Raw genomic sequence first — 19,502 nt, forward strand, 5'->3', positions numbered from 1 at the left:
CTGATAACGACGGTAATGAACGTTTCGAATATCTGCCTCTCGATTTATGACGACATCCGAAGCTCCTCTTACGTGTCTCCAGCAGGGGAAGTTCAGCTGGAGGGGTGGACCTAACGAGTTTTGACAATTAACCTAATATTGACAACCCATCGGAGCCATCAATTACCGCACAGGTAGCGCAGTGGGTCAAAAGAGTATCAAGTGACACTTGTTTACACAGTTGTAGTAAACAAATCTCAGCACGCCTTATCAATTTCAGTTGACTCACCGTCACACCCCGTTCTCGACTGGGAAGCCACTGACGCCGACGGGAGAGCGCAACGTAATCTTGGAGAGTTTAACTTTTCGGGAGGCTGCCGACTCTCATTTCATCTCGCTCGGATGCTCTATACGGTGTGTATGGGTCGGTATAAAATGCCGGTTTGTTGGGATTTTGCGAGCAAAAGTGTTTCAACCGTTGGTGCATTTCAGTCGGAAACTCGAGCAAGTGATTCGTTCCAAACGATCAGTGAATAAGAGTTAGCAACGAAGTAACAATGACCGTCAACGAGAAAACCCATCTGCTGTCGAAGATGCACCAGAAGCCTCTCGTGATACCAATTCCGCAGGAGGATCTAAACAACAACAACGCCGTTGGGCTTACATGTGAATAGTAAGTGTGTCCAATCCTGGTCCTTTTTGGCTGACTTCCCAAGTGTTGCGTTGAGTGAACTTTCCTAATTGTGACTCAATGCCCTCTGATAGTGTGGTTTGCGTGTGCTACAAGGCGATCGAATGTTTCGATTTTGTGACAATTAGAGACTGTGATACATTGGAACAATTGTAACTAAAAAAAAACAGAAGTCACGCCAGTGCACGGACAACACGGATAAGATTGATGACACCCGATAGCGTTATCTGACCTGTTCATCGATTGAGGGACATTATTGCAGTGTAAATGCCGGTGCACGACACTTGATTCGGTTGGGAATTCGCGCAGGAAATGAACACTTCACCAGTCCTAGATTCTGGCAAGCGATACCTTTTCGTGGAATTCTTTTGAGGTTGGATTTATGAGCGCTATTTGGCAGCAGACGCGTACAAATTGGATTGAAAACCTTTGTGTTGTTCGGAACGGGTTTTTCGTACGAATTATCAATTGCTTCTATTTGCTCCTAATTGCTACTTTTTTTCTGAGGGTATCAAACATAATCATTGAATAATCCATGTTATTTTCCTGTACAGATAATCAAAAACAATTAAAAACTAACAAGTAGCTAAATGGTGATTATTTTTCAAGAATACACAAACTTTATTATTAGAGTGCATTTTCTGCTTTTCTGGGCAGCACTGTATGCTTAAAGGCATTTTTTTGAGGTAAGATTACCATAAGACTTAATGAGTGAATAATTCAACTACAAAGGTACAGATTTTTTCAAAAAGTTTAGTTTTTTCTTTTCTGTATCTTTCCGTAGTTATGAATGCCTCTTTAAATGATCACTTCACAGATATTATTTTCTGATACGACAAACGAGCGTCGTTGATGCTTGATTATTCTTAGGTGCGTTCGTAATTTTAAATATGTGTATATCTGTTTGATATGTGTATATGTATGTTTTACTATTTTCAGAAATGAAATTGTTTCTTACTAAAAAATCCCTTAAATTCTTATTTTCTTCAATTGCATCAAGGAGGAGGAGATTTGAGGAGATTTTGTAACTGTGGAAATCCGTTAATTTAACTCTTCCAAGACTCCAAATGGTGGCTCTAGAAAAACCATTTGCTGTATGACCTGAAAGACAGAAAGAATCCACAATCATCAATTATTAATCCTGTCTGTTTTCAATAATAAACTGTTGAAAAAAAATCTCCTTGTTTGTTGTCCTAATTTTATTTTTACACGATTTTTGAGGCACTGAAACTTATTTTTTGAACGACCCTCGTATATTCAATCCAGCTGCTCATTCGTTCCCGAACAGTTCGCTCGTAAAAAGAAATCAAAGAAGAAGTGAAATAAAAATAAAATCGATTGATCTTTAAGTAGGATGTCCAAACATTTGGATATACCACTGCAAGTCGGAAATATCTTCGTCGATGACTATATGAAAAAAGTTCACATCTTCCTACGACAATGAAGATCGAAAGATTGAAAACTGAAATATAACCCTTTTCTGACTACACCTCAATGCCAAGCAATGTGAATTTTTAACCAAATTTTGGTGGACGCACTTTCTTGAATTCGGACCAGCAATAAGGTTACAATTGCTGGCAGAAGGTTTTTGGCAGCTTCTTTCCAATGATCGCCGTACTTTTTCTGTTCACTGTCGTCATAATGATGGATCAAAACGACTACTTTCTTCCTGAACGTGAGATACACACAAATTCTAATCTATGCATAATCACCAAATATATCTAATGACCAAACCGACGTTTTGATATTACAATGATACCTAGGAATGTATGTATGCAATGGTTTGAAATTACGTAGCAATGTCGATTTCACTCGATCCTCGATAATACACGCGTTTTTTCCACGTCCCCCCCACGATCTATCAAAAAAGATTTTTTTTTGCCAATTCCAAATCCAACTGACGTTTTTTTTCTTTACTTCGTTGCCAACAGCAACAGAGTACTCTGCGCTCGCGGGAAACATCTGTTTCATTATCAGCGTTTGTTTGGTTTTACGGATCTGAAAATACAAAAACACTGGATGCACGATTGTCTGCTACCACTCCCAATTTCGACTTGAAGAGTCTAATAATGCTTAGAGTTTGCATTTTTTGCATCGAGTTCCAGCTTTGATTAGAGCCGCCGGAAATGGGTTACGGAAAAAAAACCAACTATGTTGATAATCGCGAAAATAATTGACCAGAGCTCATATACAGTAGCTCTTATGAAGTCATACATTTGAGAAATGTGGAATAAGTATAGAAAGAATTGGGAATCAAAAGTAGTAAAATAATAATTACTGACATTGAATTTCGAATTTAAATTTTAACGCTCATACTTTGCCTTTACAGAATGCGAAATGTTTGTCAATTTCTACTTTTTACGGACTGGGGAATCAAATCTAAGAGAAATCTCCTTTTTTTATATCCCAGATCTATCTCTGGTTACCCTTAAGGGAAAAAATACGTCAAAAACCCATGCACGACTTTTTAATTTTTGATCAAAAAACATCCACATTCAATTCGACTATGGGCTATGGCGACACAGTGCACAACGATCTTTAACGACAGAATTTCAGACCCGAACGGGAATCGAAGGCCCCATCTTGACAAGAGTCACGCGTGGGACTAAGGCTGATGTCACATTAGACGGATTCGCCACCGCGGATTCCACGAGTAAAACCGCAGCGGAGGATCTACAGTGTATTGTAAATGAGCCATGTCACGCAGAGCGGGGCGGTTTTCAAATGAAGAAAATAACCGTCGCGATATCCGCGGCGGCGAATCCGCCTAATGTGACATCAACCTAAAGGTGGAAACAGAAGGCCGCGTTGTGCGTTGCTTCTCATCAGCTGTCATTGCTTGCGTTTTGTACTAAAACATTCGCCCGACGCAGTCTGTTAATTTGCAGTCACAATCTAACATTCGCGTCACCACTTTTCATATAAACAAAAACAAAATAAAATTCGTATGAAAATCCTGTTCTTGTTGTGTCCACAGATCAGATGAATGTTTTTGAAAACAACACATTGACATATCCGCGCGGGCGGCATTGAGCTTCGTTTGCTAGTTTAGGGGAGCGTGAAAGAATAGCTGATTTTCAGTCGGAATACGTTTTCAAAATTAAAATTATGAATGAAAATTAGCTTTTCCATATCAAACTAGTATTCTATTTGAATTAAAAACATTTTTGTTTGCAGATGGTGAAACAGTCTCATACGAAAATTGTTTATGAAAACAACTCTATATTATGATGAAAAAATTCAGCAACAATGTTGGAATTGTTTAGCCATATGGTTGAATGAAAGTCAGAAACACGTGTTTCAAGTAATCAAATAACATGATATGAAAATTTTCATTCAAATTGTAGATTTTAAAAACCAGCTTCGTGCCTTCTAATCTGATAGAGATTACACTAACGAGTTTGGGACCCAAATTTTGGCCCTAATTTGAAGTTGCCACCAGACGTCGACGCCATGTCACTGCCATCGCGAATTCGGCGCAAGCAGTTTAGAACAAATGTTAGCGTTTAGTACAACGATGCTAATAACGCAACGCTTTATTGGGTTCGATTAAATGGAAACGCACATATTTAAAATAAATTTACAATTGTCGCAACGCGACGCATAGCGCGGCATTCTGATCCCACCTTAAGATTGGGCGATTTTGGTTCGATATTTAGAAGACCGATCGACCTTCCCGATTTCCGATCTTTTGGATCGATTCTTTGTACAGGTAAACTTCGATATAACGTACATTTCACTTTCAAAATTATACGTTATATCGAAGCATAATAAAGTACTCACAAACGTAGCCTATAATACATTATTGTGTTGCTGTTTTAGTACAGTTAATGAATAACTTCAATCAGAAGACGAACCCAGCCTTTCTCATGATGTTTCCCTTCGTACTGTTGATTAAAGCTTGATTCATTTAGAATCCCGAATCACAAAACCAGCTGTATTTCGGGATTGATTGAAGTTACAAAACTTGTTTTAGCATCACAATACAGAAAATTCATTGTTCTATCAGAAAAAAAAATATTTTAAAATATTTTCCTTTACACTTTGGAAATGTGTACGTTATATCGAGGGTACGTTATATCGAAGTTTCCCTGTATTCCAAAAAATCGAGAAAATCGATCTTTTCTTTCTAATCTTTTAGATGGTAGTTTTTTTTTCAGTGAACTTTGATTTTAATTCCATCAAAACCACCCAACAAAAAATTACCAAGATTCCAACTAAATGCCAGTCGTACAGCATGGTTGGATTCTGGAAAATACAATTATTCTGGACTTTCAAGTTTTTCTTGTAAACTTCATGCTGAGAATCAAAATAAAATGCCTTTGATGTTTGAATAGAAATGTGAAATGTTTATTCCACGTTTTAAAAAAAGTATATAGAATATGTAAATATATTGGAAAAAACATTTGATTCTTCAAAGATCGAATCAGCAAAGATCGATTCTCTGGTCCCGATTTAATCAGGGGATTGACCTTTACGCCGTTCAGAAACTTGATTCGACAAGATCGATCTTTTTTCTAAAGGTCGCTCAATCCTACGTGGGACCACCACCTCATATCGTAATCCTTTCAAGTAGTCTTTGTTTTTCATATTGAAAGTCAAGATTCACCATCAATGATGGAATCCAGGATCGGCAATTTCAATTGGGGAAGATTTAAAAATCTTGTAAATCTGCGATCGGAATCAATTTCCAAAAATTAATATGGAAATCGCAGAGATATCATGACTTATGTTAAATTATATATTATTTGTTTTGACGTAGGACTACGCCTAACTTTTTAATATATGTTTCGGGTGTAAATAGTGTATCGATTTTGATTAGTGTGATTCATTTTTTAGTATCACTTTAGGCAGCGATCAGCCTACACCAAGTATGAAAATTAATGAAATATTGCTACTGTGCCAATTGCACGCACCGCCTAGAGGGAGCGTTCGGTGTAGTGAAATATGCGTTTATTGAATAGAATAATGACCGCTCATGAACGGTTCGAAAGAACTAATTCACCTTTCCGCAAGTTTTTGCGACTTGTAAAGAATGAGAATCTTTTCTTTCTTTTTTTTATTTTTTATTTTCAGTAATTAAAAAATATCCATACAGATAAGAAAATGTGATATCTAATCTAACGATAGCTATAAAACTATGTTTTTTGGGTTCCAGCTTTCATTCAATGTTCTTGATACTGGTTTTGAAACCATTGAACGAAAGAGCGAAATGAGCCGTTCGTCAACACTAGAACTACCGACAGGTATCATATATCTATTTCTGCAAACCGGTTATTTTGACCAGTGTGATATTTAATTGTCAATATATTAGGTTGGGGAAAAAGTAATCCATTATTTTTGGGTGAAATTAAAAAAATATCAAAAAATATGCTTCGGATTGTCCGATTTGGGTCAAATATGCACCGTTTTATAGCGAAATTTGTTGTACATTCATAATTCCTCTCCCATTAAAGTCTTGGTCCTTATTGGCGAAGAATTCTAGCAAAACATTTTTACAATATTCTCTTGATCCCAATTTCTCATCACTCAGGAAGTTTTGCCATGCGAGAAAAAGGTGGTAATCGCTTGGTACCAGGTCCCGACTATATGGTAAATGCATTGAAACATCCCAATCAAGCTCTCGGAGTTATGTGGCCTTGCGTTGTCGTCCAGAAGGAACACAACCTCTTCTATTGGCCAATTCTGAACGTTTCTACCGAGAAAATAATGGATTACTTTTTTCCCCAATCCAATATAAAAAATTCAAAGGAAATAAAGTGTATTTGGAAAAAGTGATAACATTATTAGAAATTATCAATGAAATTTCAAGATAAAATCTGGTGAACATATGCTACAACCGGTTCATATAACAAACAGTTTTTCTAGAACCACGACCTGGAGTTTTCAATGAGTTAAATTTACGGATACCAATTTCAAAGCAATTCTCCTCAAAGTCCTACGTCAAGACTCTAGATGTTCGTCTTCTAGATTTTCTAATTTTTAATATGAAAATCTTCCTCCTCCAAAAGACATACTAAAAGCGAAAGTATTCATAAGAAACACGTATTCTTTCTTGGTACGAAATGTACCAAATTCATAAACACGAGAGCGCCAAATGAACACGGCGCAGAATTCAGGTTCATCCCTTCTCACTTATGTGATGCGCGCCCCATTTTATACACACACATCAAATTCTAGTGCCCGTTTTGTCTTCGCTCGTTCTAAGCAAAGCATAAAACCCAACAGCGCTGCATCTATCCGCGTTGACGGCATTGAGCTTCGTATTACGAAATGGGGCAGTAGGTATGACAATATGGGTTTCCAGAAGAAATGAACACACTTTGAAATAAAAATTGTGAATGAAAATTATTTTTATCAAATCAAATTAGTACTCTATATAAATGAAAATCACTTTTGCTTGCAAGTAGTGAAAAAATATCATACAAAAATTATGTCTAAAGGTAATTTTATATTATAGTGGTAAATTTTGGTGAGAATATCTGAAAGTTCATACGAAATAGTTTGCATTAGGGTCAGAACAGCGTACCTCTAGTAGGCAAATAACGCCAAGAAAAAAATTTCATACAAATTTTAACAATTTATAACTGCCTTAGGGCCAACTAATCTGATAAAGAATAGTTGGCGTCATACAAACTTATGTCGTATCCAGATGTCGACACCATTCCGCCGTCAACGCGAATAGCAACCGAATGCGCTGGTGGGAAGAAAAATAACTCAACAGATCAAGCAAACCCGATCCAAGCGCGGTGTAAAACGGGTATCGAAATACGGTACAAGACCGAGATGGAAAATCAAAGGTGGGAGGATTTTTTAAATCTGTGACGTCACAGATTTGGTTTATGTATGTTACTTTTCTTATATTTCTTATAATAGTCCACTACATAGGAAAAGTGTTGTTATTAAAAGTAAAAATAAGCAAATGAAATGAACGAACTAGTTTTTTTTCCTAGATCAATGCTAGCGTTCAAAATCATATGGGCCCGACATTTTAACAGAAACTGAAATTTCAGTATTTTTGAAGTGTTCTAAACTTAATTATAATTCAATTTTACTTCTCGTTACGTCGACCAAAAACGTAAACGAACAAAGTCAAAGTCACACAATCTTTTGTTCCTTTGACAGATAAACATTTGACAGTGCATGGGAAAAAATGTTGTCAGCTTTTCTTCATGTAAAACGAACTTGAAAAATAAATTTAATTGACTCCGTATGACTTAGATTGAGACGAAAAGTTTTCCGCTTGCGTCTTAGTTTTATACGACTGAAGTTTTCAGCACCCTAATTGTGAAAAAAAAAATTACAATTGCTGACAAAAGTCAAACTTCCATGAAGTTGCTCTAGAATTCAAACATAGTAGACATTAGAATACTATTTCTGAAATCAAAGAAAAAATTAAACATTTTAGTTCGTGATATGTCTGTTTTTTTTTCATAACGCGAAAAATATGATTTGGAAATCTGTAATTAGCTTCTGTATATCCTCTTTCAACGTTATTCGTTCATATTCAATATATTCACATATTCAATTTTGTACCATTTGAGTAACTGACTGGTATGCCTGGTGTGTGAACTTCCTATCTTCCTGGCTACTAACACAATCAAAGTACAACACAGCCAAAACCCGTGAATCTCTCCACCTTCTATTCTTCATTTCGGTGCAAGACACGGTGCAAAACACGGTGCAAAACTCAGTGCAAAAATTTCATCTGTGTGCTCATTTGCCAGAGTGCATGTGTTTACGAGTAGTGAAAGTTCAACTGAATGCAAAAAACTTGTTACACATCAGCACCGCGTTGCATTCAAAAGACTGGTTCCCAAAGATGACATAAGCCAGGAACTCATCACACAACCCTCGCATGACTCCAACACCCAATTATCCGCGTATTTACAAATATGATGTCATCCTAAACATGATACGCCAATACAGAGCTATTTCCTTTTTATTAAACTCCTCAATTGCAAACAAATCCTTTATTGACACTTTTTTTCACTTTCGAATCTTTTGTTACTTGCTTATTTTGCGACATATTCTATCGTTCAATAACGTTATCAAAGTTCATAAGCTCATTAAGTGTATAACAGGCACTCACGGGAAGCCTAATCAATCCAACGCTCAATCTAGCGTCTCGTAGAACAGACGTCGAACATCGTTCGAACACTCATTAGTCGTGCATATGCCGCGCATTACACCTGATATTTGCGCTGATACTCGAAGAAACAAATCAACAGTGCAAACACTTTTGCGTTCGTTGCGCACAGTTTACAATGACTGATAGCGACAGCGCAACGCGGCCGGTTAAATGTCGTTCGATTCTGATAATAAGGTTGCGTACGTAAAAGCACGCCTCAGGTCAAGTTCAATGCCGCAAGTTCTTGTTTTTCTTCGTACCCAACGAACCGCAGCTCAAGCTGCGTATGTGTCCCAGCATGAACCGAACGCAGTTGTCATGCTCGGATGCTGACGGGCTGATAAATGTAATTATAATACGCAACAGAATCAATTTCGGCTGGTTGTTCGTCTCATTATCACCTTTTCTTTTTTTTCTTAAACCATCCGCAAAAACACGTGAGTCACTGATACTTCATCGCCTATTTCTATCCTTTGCAGTGACTCGTACGCCCTTTCGAGAGATGAGCTGGCGAAGTACATTGTCGACCCGTTCTGGACCCGCGTGCGATACTTGTGCTTCTCCGCCTACTGGCTGCTTTGCATTGTGGCCCTGATCATTTCCTGTTGCATTGCCTTCTCCGCCCTGGACCACGGATTCTGTGAAGCAGGTCTCAACGGCGACAACAACAGATTGCCCACGAATAACTTGACGACGACGGTTTTACAGATCAGCACCACTACAGGAGCACCCACGACGATCGATGCTGGCGATAGTTCGGGAGTTATGCTACGCATGCTAAACAAGCCGATCTGAGCCCCCCCAGAAATAGGAAGCTCACTCCAACCAACCAAAGAAGAAAGCCCTATGCTGTGATCTGACGTAACCTCTGCATCCGGAACGGATGCGTCGGGACCCAATATGCCAATTAAGCGATTTATTTATTCTTGTACTATTGCGTCACCATCGCCGCGTGACATTCATGACCGTCAACCCATCTGTAGATATTTCGCTCCCCATCGTGTAGAATACTTTATCAGCCCAGGAAACAAATCAGGAGATGATAGCACAGGGGCGCGCATCGCATCGCGAGCGCGCCGGATAGAGACGCGCACTCTCGTAGGAAGAAGGAAAGCACTAATTGATTATGCACGATTAAGATTAAGTTGCGTTGCAAAGGAAACGGACTGATGTAACCCGCGAGAAAATTTCCTAAGGCTTGTTTTGTCAAGCGGGCTAATCGTCAGCTAGTAAACAATTTTAACCAACTACGATAACCTCTATTGTGTAACAAAATAAAGTTTTGATTGACGAACGGATGGATAATATTGTTTAACTTTGGGAAGAATTTCCTGATATTTCCCATAACGTGCGATGGCGCGTGATTTCCTGATTTTGATGTTATCAACACTCATATTTACCCGGTAATTTCCATGCTTTTTATAAACGTGTCATAAATCGGGCTGCGACCGGTGCCGTGGAAACATTCCGGTAAATGTTTACCTCTACAAAGGGTGCAGCTCATTCTCCAACTGGTATAGCTGATAAGGGTGATAGAATTAAAAGCAGCGATAAACCCATACACTTTCAGATTTTCATAGCAGAGGAACCAATACTTCGAGGATAAAATACACACTCGGAACTGTTGAATATTTTACCACAGTGAGAAACCTCCAGGATGCATAAGCTGAATTATAGATTGAAGAAAATTGCCGACGAGTGTTGAGAATGATGGAGAATTGTCCCCGGAAAATCCACAGTGGAATTGCGTATAAAATCGGCATCAACTACAAGATTCTAGAAACATTGCTACATCTACAGTTCTCCAGATGTGAATTTACTAAAAATAAACATTATCGATTTGTAGCTTTTTATTTAATTGAAACCATCTGTTGGGAAGAAAAACAACCCGATGGAATCAGATTCTTTATAAATATACTAATATCAAATCTCATTCATCCACCGAAAGTGGCTAAGTTTGTTACGAACTATAAGTTTTGTTATTTTCTTTGCACTGCTGAGTGGATTTTTCATCCAAATCATTTACCCAAATGAGGATTGCTGCTACATCCTGAAATGTTGCCACGATTCCAACACCGCTAACTCAAACGAGGATGTTTCCGAGCACACACGAGGAGTCTTTTTTGGCCATCGATTTCCGAGACATCATGTTGCGGCTGCCCATCGGCGGATCCTGTACAAACATCCACCATAACCGATGCGAACTCAGCAGGGATATTCTCAGAATCAGAAACAACATCACATCACACACAAAACAGCAACTCAGAGACCACATCAGCGGATTGTGCTCAAGCCACCCCCATCACCGGGTCGGGTTCCCCAAAGATACCCTCAGAAGCAGGAACATCGAAAAAGGCGACCCATTTTGGCAACCCATAAACCTGTGATCAAATATAGAAAACCACAAACCTTCGCGAACAAAACGGAAGAGACGCAGAGGGCGACAGGCAGTGAATGGGTGAATTGGTTTAAAAACACGTGGAACTCTGTGGTTTCTGATTTTGAAGAGCAGTATTATATCTAAACTCAAACCGCACCCGAAGTGAACTGATTGATTAGATCCACCGGAGTTTTTCTTTTACTTATAACCTGATCATCTCATACTCTGGGCCTGCATTTTTGTGATATTGGCAGTTTTTTAATGATAATGGCTTCGTTTAGATAACTTATTGTAAACACATGACGTTCGAAATAGTGTGCATCGTTTTTCACTGCTGTCTGCCATCTCACTGGTCGTTCAATAGTTTCCTGGGAAAAGAAATGTTCGTGTTTTGAAGCCAGAAACGAATGAAATCGATTTTTATACCCTATGCCAGCTATACTCAACCTGCAGCTCGTCAAGCTTTTTTGGTTGGCCCATCCGAAGAAAGCATTACTCATTCTTTACGAAGGACTACGTCTTTTAGTAAGGGTGCCAAATCAGAAAACAGGGCACGTTTCCATGAAATAGGAGTAGCAAATGCAGCGTTCGTTTTACGGACAATTATCTAATATTGCAATTCAAGCTCCGGTCAAGCTTCAATTTATTGGGTATAAACAAGCTATTCACACGACTCATCAGCCATCCAGCTAGCGACAAGACGAGCGAGGTTTTCAAAATGGTCTTTCTCAAGACCGAGAGTTTAGATTAGTTTTCAAATTGGCCTTTTCCAGAGGCTCGAGACGAATGAAATGAGAAATTTTAAAAACCTCTATATACAAACCACATTATTCAAGTCACAGTCTTGCTTCAGCAAGCAGACAACAGTCTTTCTCACAGTTATTTTGTTCAATACAAAGGAAGAATGGAAGATAGATATTGCAAACAGTGGTGCAGTTTTGTTCGGTGGAGGCACCGTGTCCATTTTCACACCGTCCCACTTCATTTCTGCATCTGTACTGTGGTATAAGTTTCGAATTTCGAAAACGAGAGCGTTAGGTTTTAGGTGCATGGATTTGAGCGTTAATATCTCTTTGCCTGCTGAACGAAATGGTATAACAATCACTTTCGAAAGATAAAGGGTGTATAAGTAATGTTTGTTACTTATTGGCCTAAAACTATTTTCCAAAGCTCATAAACTTTTCGAACCAATTTTGAAAAGTTATTGAAATAACAAAAATGTATAAATAATACTTGAAAGTTCCTCGGAGTCACGATTGGCAACAGTTGATGCATCTCGTCGGATGGCCGTGAAGGCACTTCAGTTTTTATTTTTAAGGGACTCTCACTAGATGGTATTTATGTGATCGTCCTACCCAAGCGAAGGACCATCTAGTTAGAGTCCCTTAAAAGTAAAAACTGAACTGAACGAACCTCAGTCTATATTTGGTTATCGTATTGAACGGAGGTGCAAAACTTTTCACATAAGAATGCATTCACAGAATATGCGCGAAGTTAACATAATGCAGAGCATGCAAGGAGCAAAACTGAAGAGAAATATTAAATAGGACGTACCACGTCGGTTTTCTTACCGTCCACGGAGCCATACACATTTGTATCATTTGCATATGTTTTATGCTGGAAGAGGGCTTCCGTGAATCTAGGATCGTGTTCGGATTTATTAGAGTATGTTTTGAAATATAGAGGCTTCCTTAGACTCTTAGACTTTCTCAATTCATTACACGCTAGTCTTGAAAAAGATCAATTTGAAAAATTAAACTAAACACTCAATCTTGAAAAAGGCAATTTGGAAAACCTCGCTGTCGCTGCCATTTGGTCGCTTGGTCGCTTGGTTGACTGATAAATCGTGAATGACTTATTGGCAACTTATTCCGATTGATCAATAAATGTTCATGTATTCGAGAATTGTTTCGTCAGAAGCGTCAAAATTCAGCGCTCTGAAAAAAAGGTTGAGCACCACTGCCCTATACCAAAGTGGAGCGTATCACAATTAGATTTTCGATCTAATTAAGATACGTTCTTGACATACGCTGACTCCAAGTGATGGCCAGAGGGTACAATGTTTGAATGTTTGGACTATGAGGCGAGTGAGGCGAAAAACTTATCATTTAGTATTTCCAAATTTTCTCTAAGCAGTATAATAACATGAAATCGAGGGATTTTTTTGGCGAGATATCATATTCTTATGCATAGTTTCATAAGAATCAAGCGATATCTTTGTAAATTGCCAAGAAAGTTTGTCTCGGTTTCGCCAAAACGATACTGCCCATCACAATCGCTACGTTGAAGAGTAATTTCGCTATTAATTTACCTGAAAATCAAATATGACCATGTGGCTCCCAGTATACTTCGATACAAAGAAAAGAGAGCATCATGGTATCACTTACACTGTTTTCGTTTGTTCGATTGACAGGTAACGATGGTGTAGACGACAACTGTCCCATCGTTTATAATTAACCTCAAAGAATCAATCATCGAGCGATTATTGGCGAACCATTACCTGATAAAGTACATAATCACCGACTCCGTCAGTTAAATTGATTGACAAAGTATTCTTTATTAAATATATCGTTTTCAGTAATTATTACTTTCATTGCGCACATCCGGAACTGGTGACGATCTTGTTTTTGTTAGCTTAAAATTCTTTATGAAAGAACAATCGCCCGATACTTTTTTTTCACAACACCTGAACATTTTTTCGATTTCCTTGCAAGGACTCTGTTCTAATTGTCGGTTCAACCAATTAAACTATATTGTGTTTTCAACCCTCCTATTCTCGCGCACTTGTCTCACAGACCGAAAAATCAATAATTCGTTGATTTCTCAGAAAATATCAACACAATGACTTTGCAATTGTCAGCAGGATTGCCATAAAAAAATCTGTGTTTTTGGTCTCAAAAAATCTTTTTATCTGTGTTTTTTCTCAGGAAATCTGTATCGAAATCTGTATTAACCCTTTGCCTTCTTTTGTCTGCTTTCAGTTCATACTTCTTTTAAACGAATTTTAACTTATTCACGAGCCAAAACGGTGCTACTGTGAATGATGGATAAAGGTATTCAGTATAAACAAAAGTTGTCATCAATGCTTGAGGAAAGGATTAATGGAAAGCTCCATGTATTGCAGCACTGTGTAAAGACCATTTTTCTGTATGTTCAAACAGAAAGATAAAAAGCGAAAGACACCAAACTAATTATTGTTGTGATACATGCGAAAGATATCACATGAAGAAGCATTATAGCAAATATGTTTTACACATAAACATAAGAAACATTGTTTAGTAAATACTTATCTGGAGTTTAGAAAAAATAGAAGGAATCTTGTTCATCTTTCATAATCTCACAAAGTTATATATCACTGCTTTTTCAAGTAAAAATGATTGCGACCAGTATGACCACATGTCAAAATTTTATACGATCGCAAAGGGTTATGAAGCATATTTTGAGGTATAGTATCATTGATTGGCAAATTTAATAATTTGACGATGTTGGTGGTATCCACGTAAAAATTCGAATTCACAGTGCTTTAGTAGGAAAAACATAAACACCGTTAGTTATTTATTGTAAAGCAAGCCGATGAAGCGGATTTTTGCATTTTTTCGCCTTAGATTGAACATGAGAAAGCAGTACTACACGCTACATATAAATGCCAAAATGATTCGAATGCTATATGTATAAAATTGGTGAGTTGGGAAAAAATATTGAGATCAAGCCACAACTAACATTGGATTGTTATTTTGGAAAATCTGTGAATCTGTATGGAAACCAGAAAAATCCATAATCAGTATCTACAGATTCTTGATTTCAAAAAATCTGAAAAGTCTGTATAAATACAGATTATTCTGTAGATATGGTAACCCTGATTGTCAGTAACTTCCTCATGCGTTGTCCGTCATCCTTTAGCGTATCGCACGTTTTGGTACGAAGGGGACGTAGGGGAGGTAAGGGTAAAACGGACATATTAAGAAGAACTTCAATTATATATTTGGAAACTACTGTTTCCCAAAACTTGGATGCAGTTTCTTGCAATTCAATATACTGTTTTTCTACCTAATTGGTCAAATATTTTACGATAAAGTGTTTTTCAATGTTTTCTACTGAAATGAAAACAGATCGAAAAGTACACCTTTTTTTTTAATGCGGGTAATATGGACATATAGTGGGGGGAATATGGACAGGTTTGTTATATATGAAGCGCAGAGGTCTATCGAACGTGAGAGGAATAAATTTATTCAACCAAGGTCCGAACTTATCACGAATGTCCGTTAAATAATGAAAAAATCGAATTAATCCACCTGGAAGTGATATCGTGATTTTCAGCAGTATAAACGGACAGACCCTCAATTATTTTGCTTTTGGTTCCAGTCAGCTTCTAAACAGTCCACATTTGGCGATTTGATTTCCGCTTATGGACGCAGGGAATTCCTTAAGAATAGATTAAACGGACTTTTCACAGTCCATCTGACTCCCACTGACAACTATCCGTTTTACCCCACCAATACAATTATTTCAATAATTTAAATTTTCCACTCAAAAATGAATTTACTTTTCCGTACATACACACCTAATATAATAACCTTCAGCGAATTGAATTTTGATATTAAACCACCCACAATGCTTAATATCGAAGCAGTTAAAATTACATTCACACGCGGAATCATGTTTGATTTTTGGTTTCTGTTTACCTTTTCCACTTTTGATCAGTATTCATTGCCATAGGGTGGTTCAAATTTTATAGAATAGTAAGTAGAAGGTGTTCTCATTAACAGAAATCTGAAATTCAAAATGTAACTATACAAATCAACCACCTGTCCATATTTCCCCCACTGTTCGTATTACCCGCGGTTCCCCTATGTCTTTTTATACTATTTTCGGTTTGTGACAGCGATGCGAGTATTCCTATTTTAGAATACTGGTCATGAAATGAATAGATTATTTTTGGTGTTGTAGAATATTTATTGAGTATAATGTATAACATTATCACTGGGCTCTTCTTATTTCTTTTAGTCTTTTTTTACCGAATTGAACGAAGAAAGAATGAGGACACTATAACAGATATCGCGGTGATCTATTTCCAGTTGACTGCTGATTTCCCTTTATTTGTTTATTTACAATAACACTACATCCCTTGAAGAGATAGGATCATAGGAGATTTCTAATAATCAAACCTAAAAGGTCTGGTCCCCAGGATCTGCACCACCCCACTGTTTCTCTACTGAAACGAGCCTCTGAACGCTTGAATACAGCGGAAACTTCAAAAAGAACTGATCATTAACTCCTCGATGAATCTTTAGAAAAGCAACCCGGTCACAAAAGAACTGCCCTTCATTTCACGTCGTCGCAGAAAATTGAACACTGGATTGTTTGTGCAGTCGTTGCTGCTGTTGATGTTGCTTAGGTTGTAGCTGATACTACTGCTTTGCTACTACTGTTGTTTCAGCTTCTAGTAATTGGGTCGTAACTGTTAAGAAACCATCATCTACTTCGCTGCGGGGCACCCTTTTTATGTATATCTGGGTAACTAAAGTATGCAAATGATCAATATCCGTTCGCAGCAAGAACAGAAGCTAACGTTAACATTACATCACAAAAACATTTTCTGATTCGTCACCCTTGCTGAAAGACAAAGTCGTACGCAAATAAGGAACTGAACATGGTGGACAATTCTGCACTCAACATGTCGTCGATGTGTCTTTTGAAAACACTCCAGATCAGAGATTCCAGGCTTGAAGACTTATCTTCGTTTTGAAGGCATTTTACTTGCTTTGAAGATATTTCATCTTGTGAAGACATTTTGAAGACATTATGGAGTATGTGAATACAATTCGGTATGATAATGTGGATGTGGATTTTGGGAGATATTATTTCCATAAAACTCCCACTATTTGTCAAAATTATCGTCAAAAGAAGTAAGGCTTTTTTTCAGTGTTATTCGCTCGCTTTTTATCACTGGTTTACTTTTGTCCTCAGTGATCAATAGCATTTTTGTCTTAGTGTCATTCACTGGTTTTTTTTGACTACCTCAAAAATCGAAGGTTTTCCGGACACACACCGTTTCAATAATTAGTTTTAAGGATATGGTTAGAGTCACAATCAAAACTATGCAAAGAAATAAACAAATTGAGGTATTTTCAAAATTGTTTGACAAATAAGACAAATAAGAGTCATGCGTTCTATTTTTGGCATTTGAATCTACGTACCGTACCCACCTTAATAGAACACTTATCACAATTCCGTTATTGTAGAAGAATTGGGGCGATATTCACTCTATCAACAGTTTTGTCGAGTCAATTATCATCTCCAATCTCATATAATCTTGTTCGCAGTTGCGTAAAATATTTTTTGTTCACATTTATTGAAATAAACTTCAAACCCAAAGGGAAATTTTGGGAAAGGCGCTATTTAACGATATCATTTAGAACAAACATTGAATAATACAGCATATTGTTCAAAATTAAGTTATGAATTCAGCCATTCCATGCCAAACCGATATAGTGGTTCTCGGATTTCTGTGAAAAGCCGCAATATGGATCTTTACCGCAAAACATTAGACCCGCATTTTTCTATTTTTTTTCATTAGGGTGGCCATTTCCATTTTAGGGTGGACCAAAAAATCAACTACAAACACTGTTTTCAAGAACTCATAACTATTGAAGTACTGGACCGATTCCGATAATCAACATATCAAATTAAAGTTAACGAACTAGTCTTCTTTAAAAAAAAATATTACTTGCAGAAAAATATTTTTTCTATTCATAGTTATAAATTATGCATGGGGTCTCGGGATCAAGAGCGCTATTTTTTTAAATATTTTTTTCTTGAAAGCTGAGGGCTTTTTACATAACATATCCAAAATTCAGGGAGGCATCATTTTTTTGTTCTTGAGTTATGAATTTTTGAAAAAAGTTATTTTTGGAGAAAAGGGGAAAAAATATTTTTTGTACCATCGGTTAATTTTGAAAAAATCATAACTTTTGAACTTTTAATTTGAGTTGGTCTTATTTGAAAAAACAACACACTTGCGTAAAACTGGATTGTAGTTGCATAGATGTAGTATAGTCGCATAGGAATATGGAACGAATTCTGAAAACATATTCACCCTTATTCTTGTTTTCGAACGAATACAAAACGTTCGAAAGTATCCCTCATTCGTATCCTTGGTTTCGTACGAAGCAAATCTACTCATTCGAACATTCGAACATCGTTCGTTCGAAAGAATTGCCCTATCCTCGTTTTCATACCGACGTGTTTTTTCATCGGTCAGTCAAACGCGACTTTTGACTTGCGAATCAGATAAAGCGTAGAAGAAAATTTAATCGATATTTTCGTTTTTGTGGTTCATTCAAGCGATGTGGTATGTAAAAAATACTCAAATTGATTTCCTCTAATGTTTATTTTAATTAAAGTGGCAAATTTCTATAGAGCAGAAAAACATAAATAGACGTGATTTCTTCGTCTGCCGATATTTTCAATTTCGCTGCCGAAGAAAATCGTTTGGTCGTCGGGGATTAAATGAATTGCTGCTCGTTGGTGTTGACCAGGTGAACAATGATGGCTTTAGTGTTTTTAACCTGTCCCCAATCATCGTCGCCAAGTTTCGAGCCATACAAATTAATCGTTTAGTTAAACGTTTTGTTTCTCGAAAAAAATAATACGTTAAATTTGAAGATGATTATTTAGTAGAATATCGACATGCTGAAATTTAAACTGCATAGACGGATGATTTTCAGTTTTTATCCTAAATCGTTGAATCCATTCCATGTACCACGTTTTATCCCTCTTGATTATAAGATGATATTCCTGGTCGACATCTCTCCTTATAATTGGAAACAACGCCAATTATGTGACTGTTGGATTTCGCGTTATGATCATCGGCTTTAGTATCACTAATGTAAATTTCTCCATATTCTCATACCAATTCGTTCTACTTTTCATGTTCATTTTTCATAGGTTCTGGTGGAAACATTCAGAAACTCTTATAATTAGTGAAAACTCTAATTAGTAAATTTTGTTATGTTGAATAATTGAATAATCAAAAGTACAACTTACTTTGTCAACCATCGTTCAGGATCAAGCATACACTCCCTTCGAAGCAGTAAATAGAACAACTTCAAACAGCTGCGAAATCTTCTCGAGAAACACACGGAAAATGGTCGTGTTCGCACGAACACCGTAGATTCACAATCTTGGAACAGCACCGGAAACTTGAAACTAGTGTCCGACAATTACTGCATGTTACAGTGGACTAACGTTTCGTCTAGATTTAACATTAGGCTGAATGAAAAAACGCATTTTTGGAAAAAAGGGAAAAAAGTTGAATTTTC

At 37.2% G+C, this 19,502-nt stretch overlaps 1 protein-coding gene across 1 annotated transcript; it reads left to right on the forward strand.

Moving 5' to 3' along the window:
* The first annotated feature begins 428 nt into the window (after window positions 1-428).
* Window positions 429-10,095, forward strand: LOC129762397 (uncharacterized). The gene is made up of 2 exons (XM_055760624.1): window positions 429-652; window positions 9,281-10,095. Exons 1-2 carry the CDS (start codon window positions 537-539, stop codon window positions 9,594-9,596), a joined length of 432 nt encoding a protein of 143 aa, XP_055616599.1. The 5' UTR covers window positions 429-536; the 3' UTR covers window positions 9,597-10,095.
* Window positions 10,096-19,502: the final 9,407 nt, after the last annotated feature.

This window comes from Toxorhynchites rutilus, chromosome 1 (assembly GCF_029784135.1).
Source record: "Toxorhynchites rutilus septentrionalis strain SRP chromosome 1, ASM2978413v1, whole genome shotgun sequence".
Lineage (NCBI taxonomy): Eukaryota > Metazoa > Arthropoda > Insecta > Diptera > Culicidae > Toxorhynchites > Toxorhynchites rutilus.

Coding starts and splice junctions, on each gene's coding strand:
- LOC129762397 (XM_055760624.1), top strand. CDS start 537: ATGACCGTCAACGAGAAAACCCATCTGCTGTCGAAGATGCACCAGAAG. Junction 653..9,280: donor GTTGGGCTTACATGTGAATA/GTAAGTGTGTCC, acceptor TATCCTTTGCAG/TGACTCGTACGCCCTTTCGA.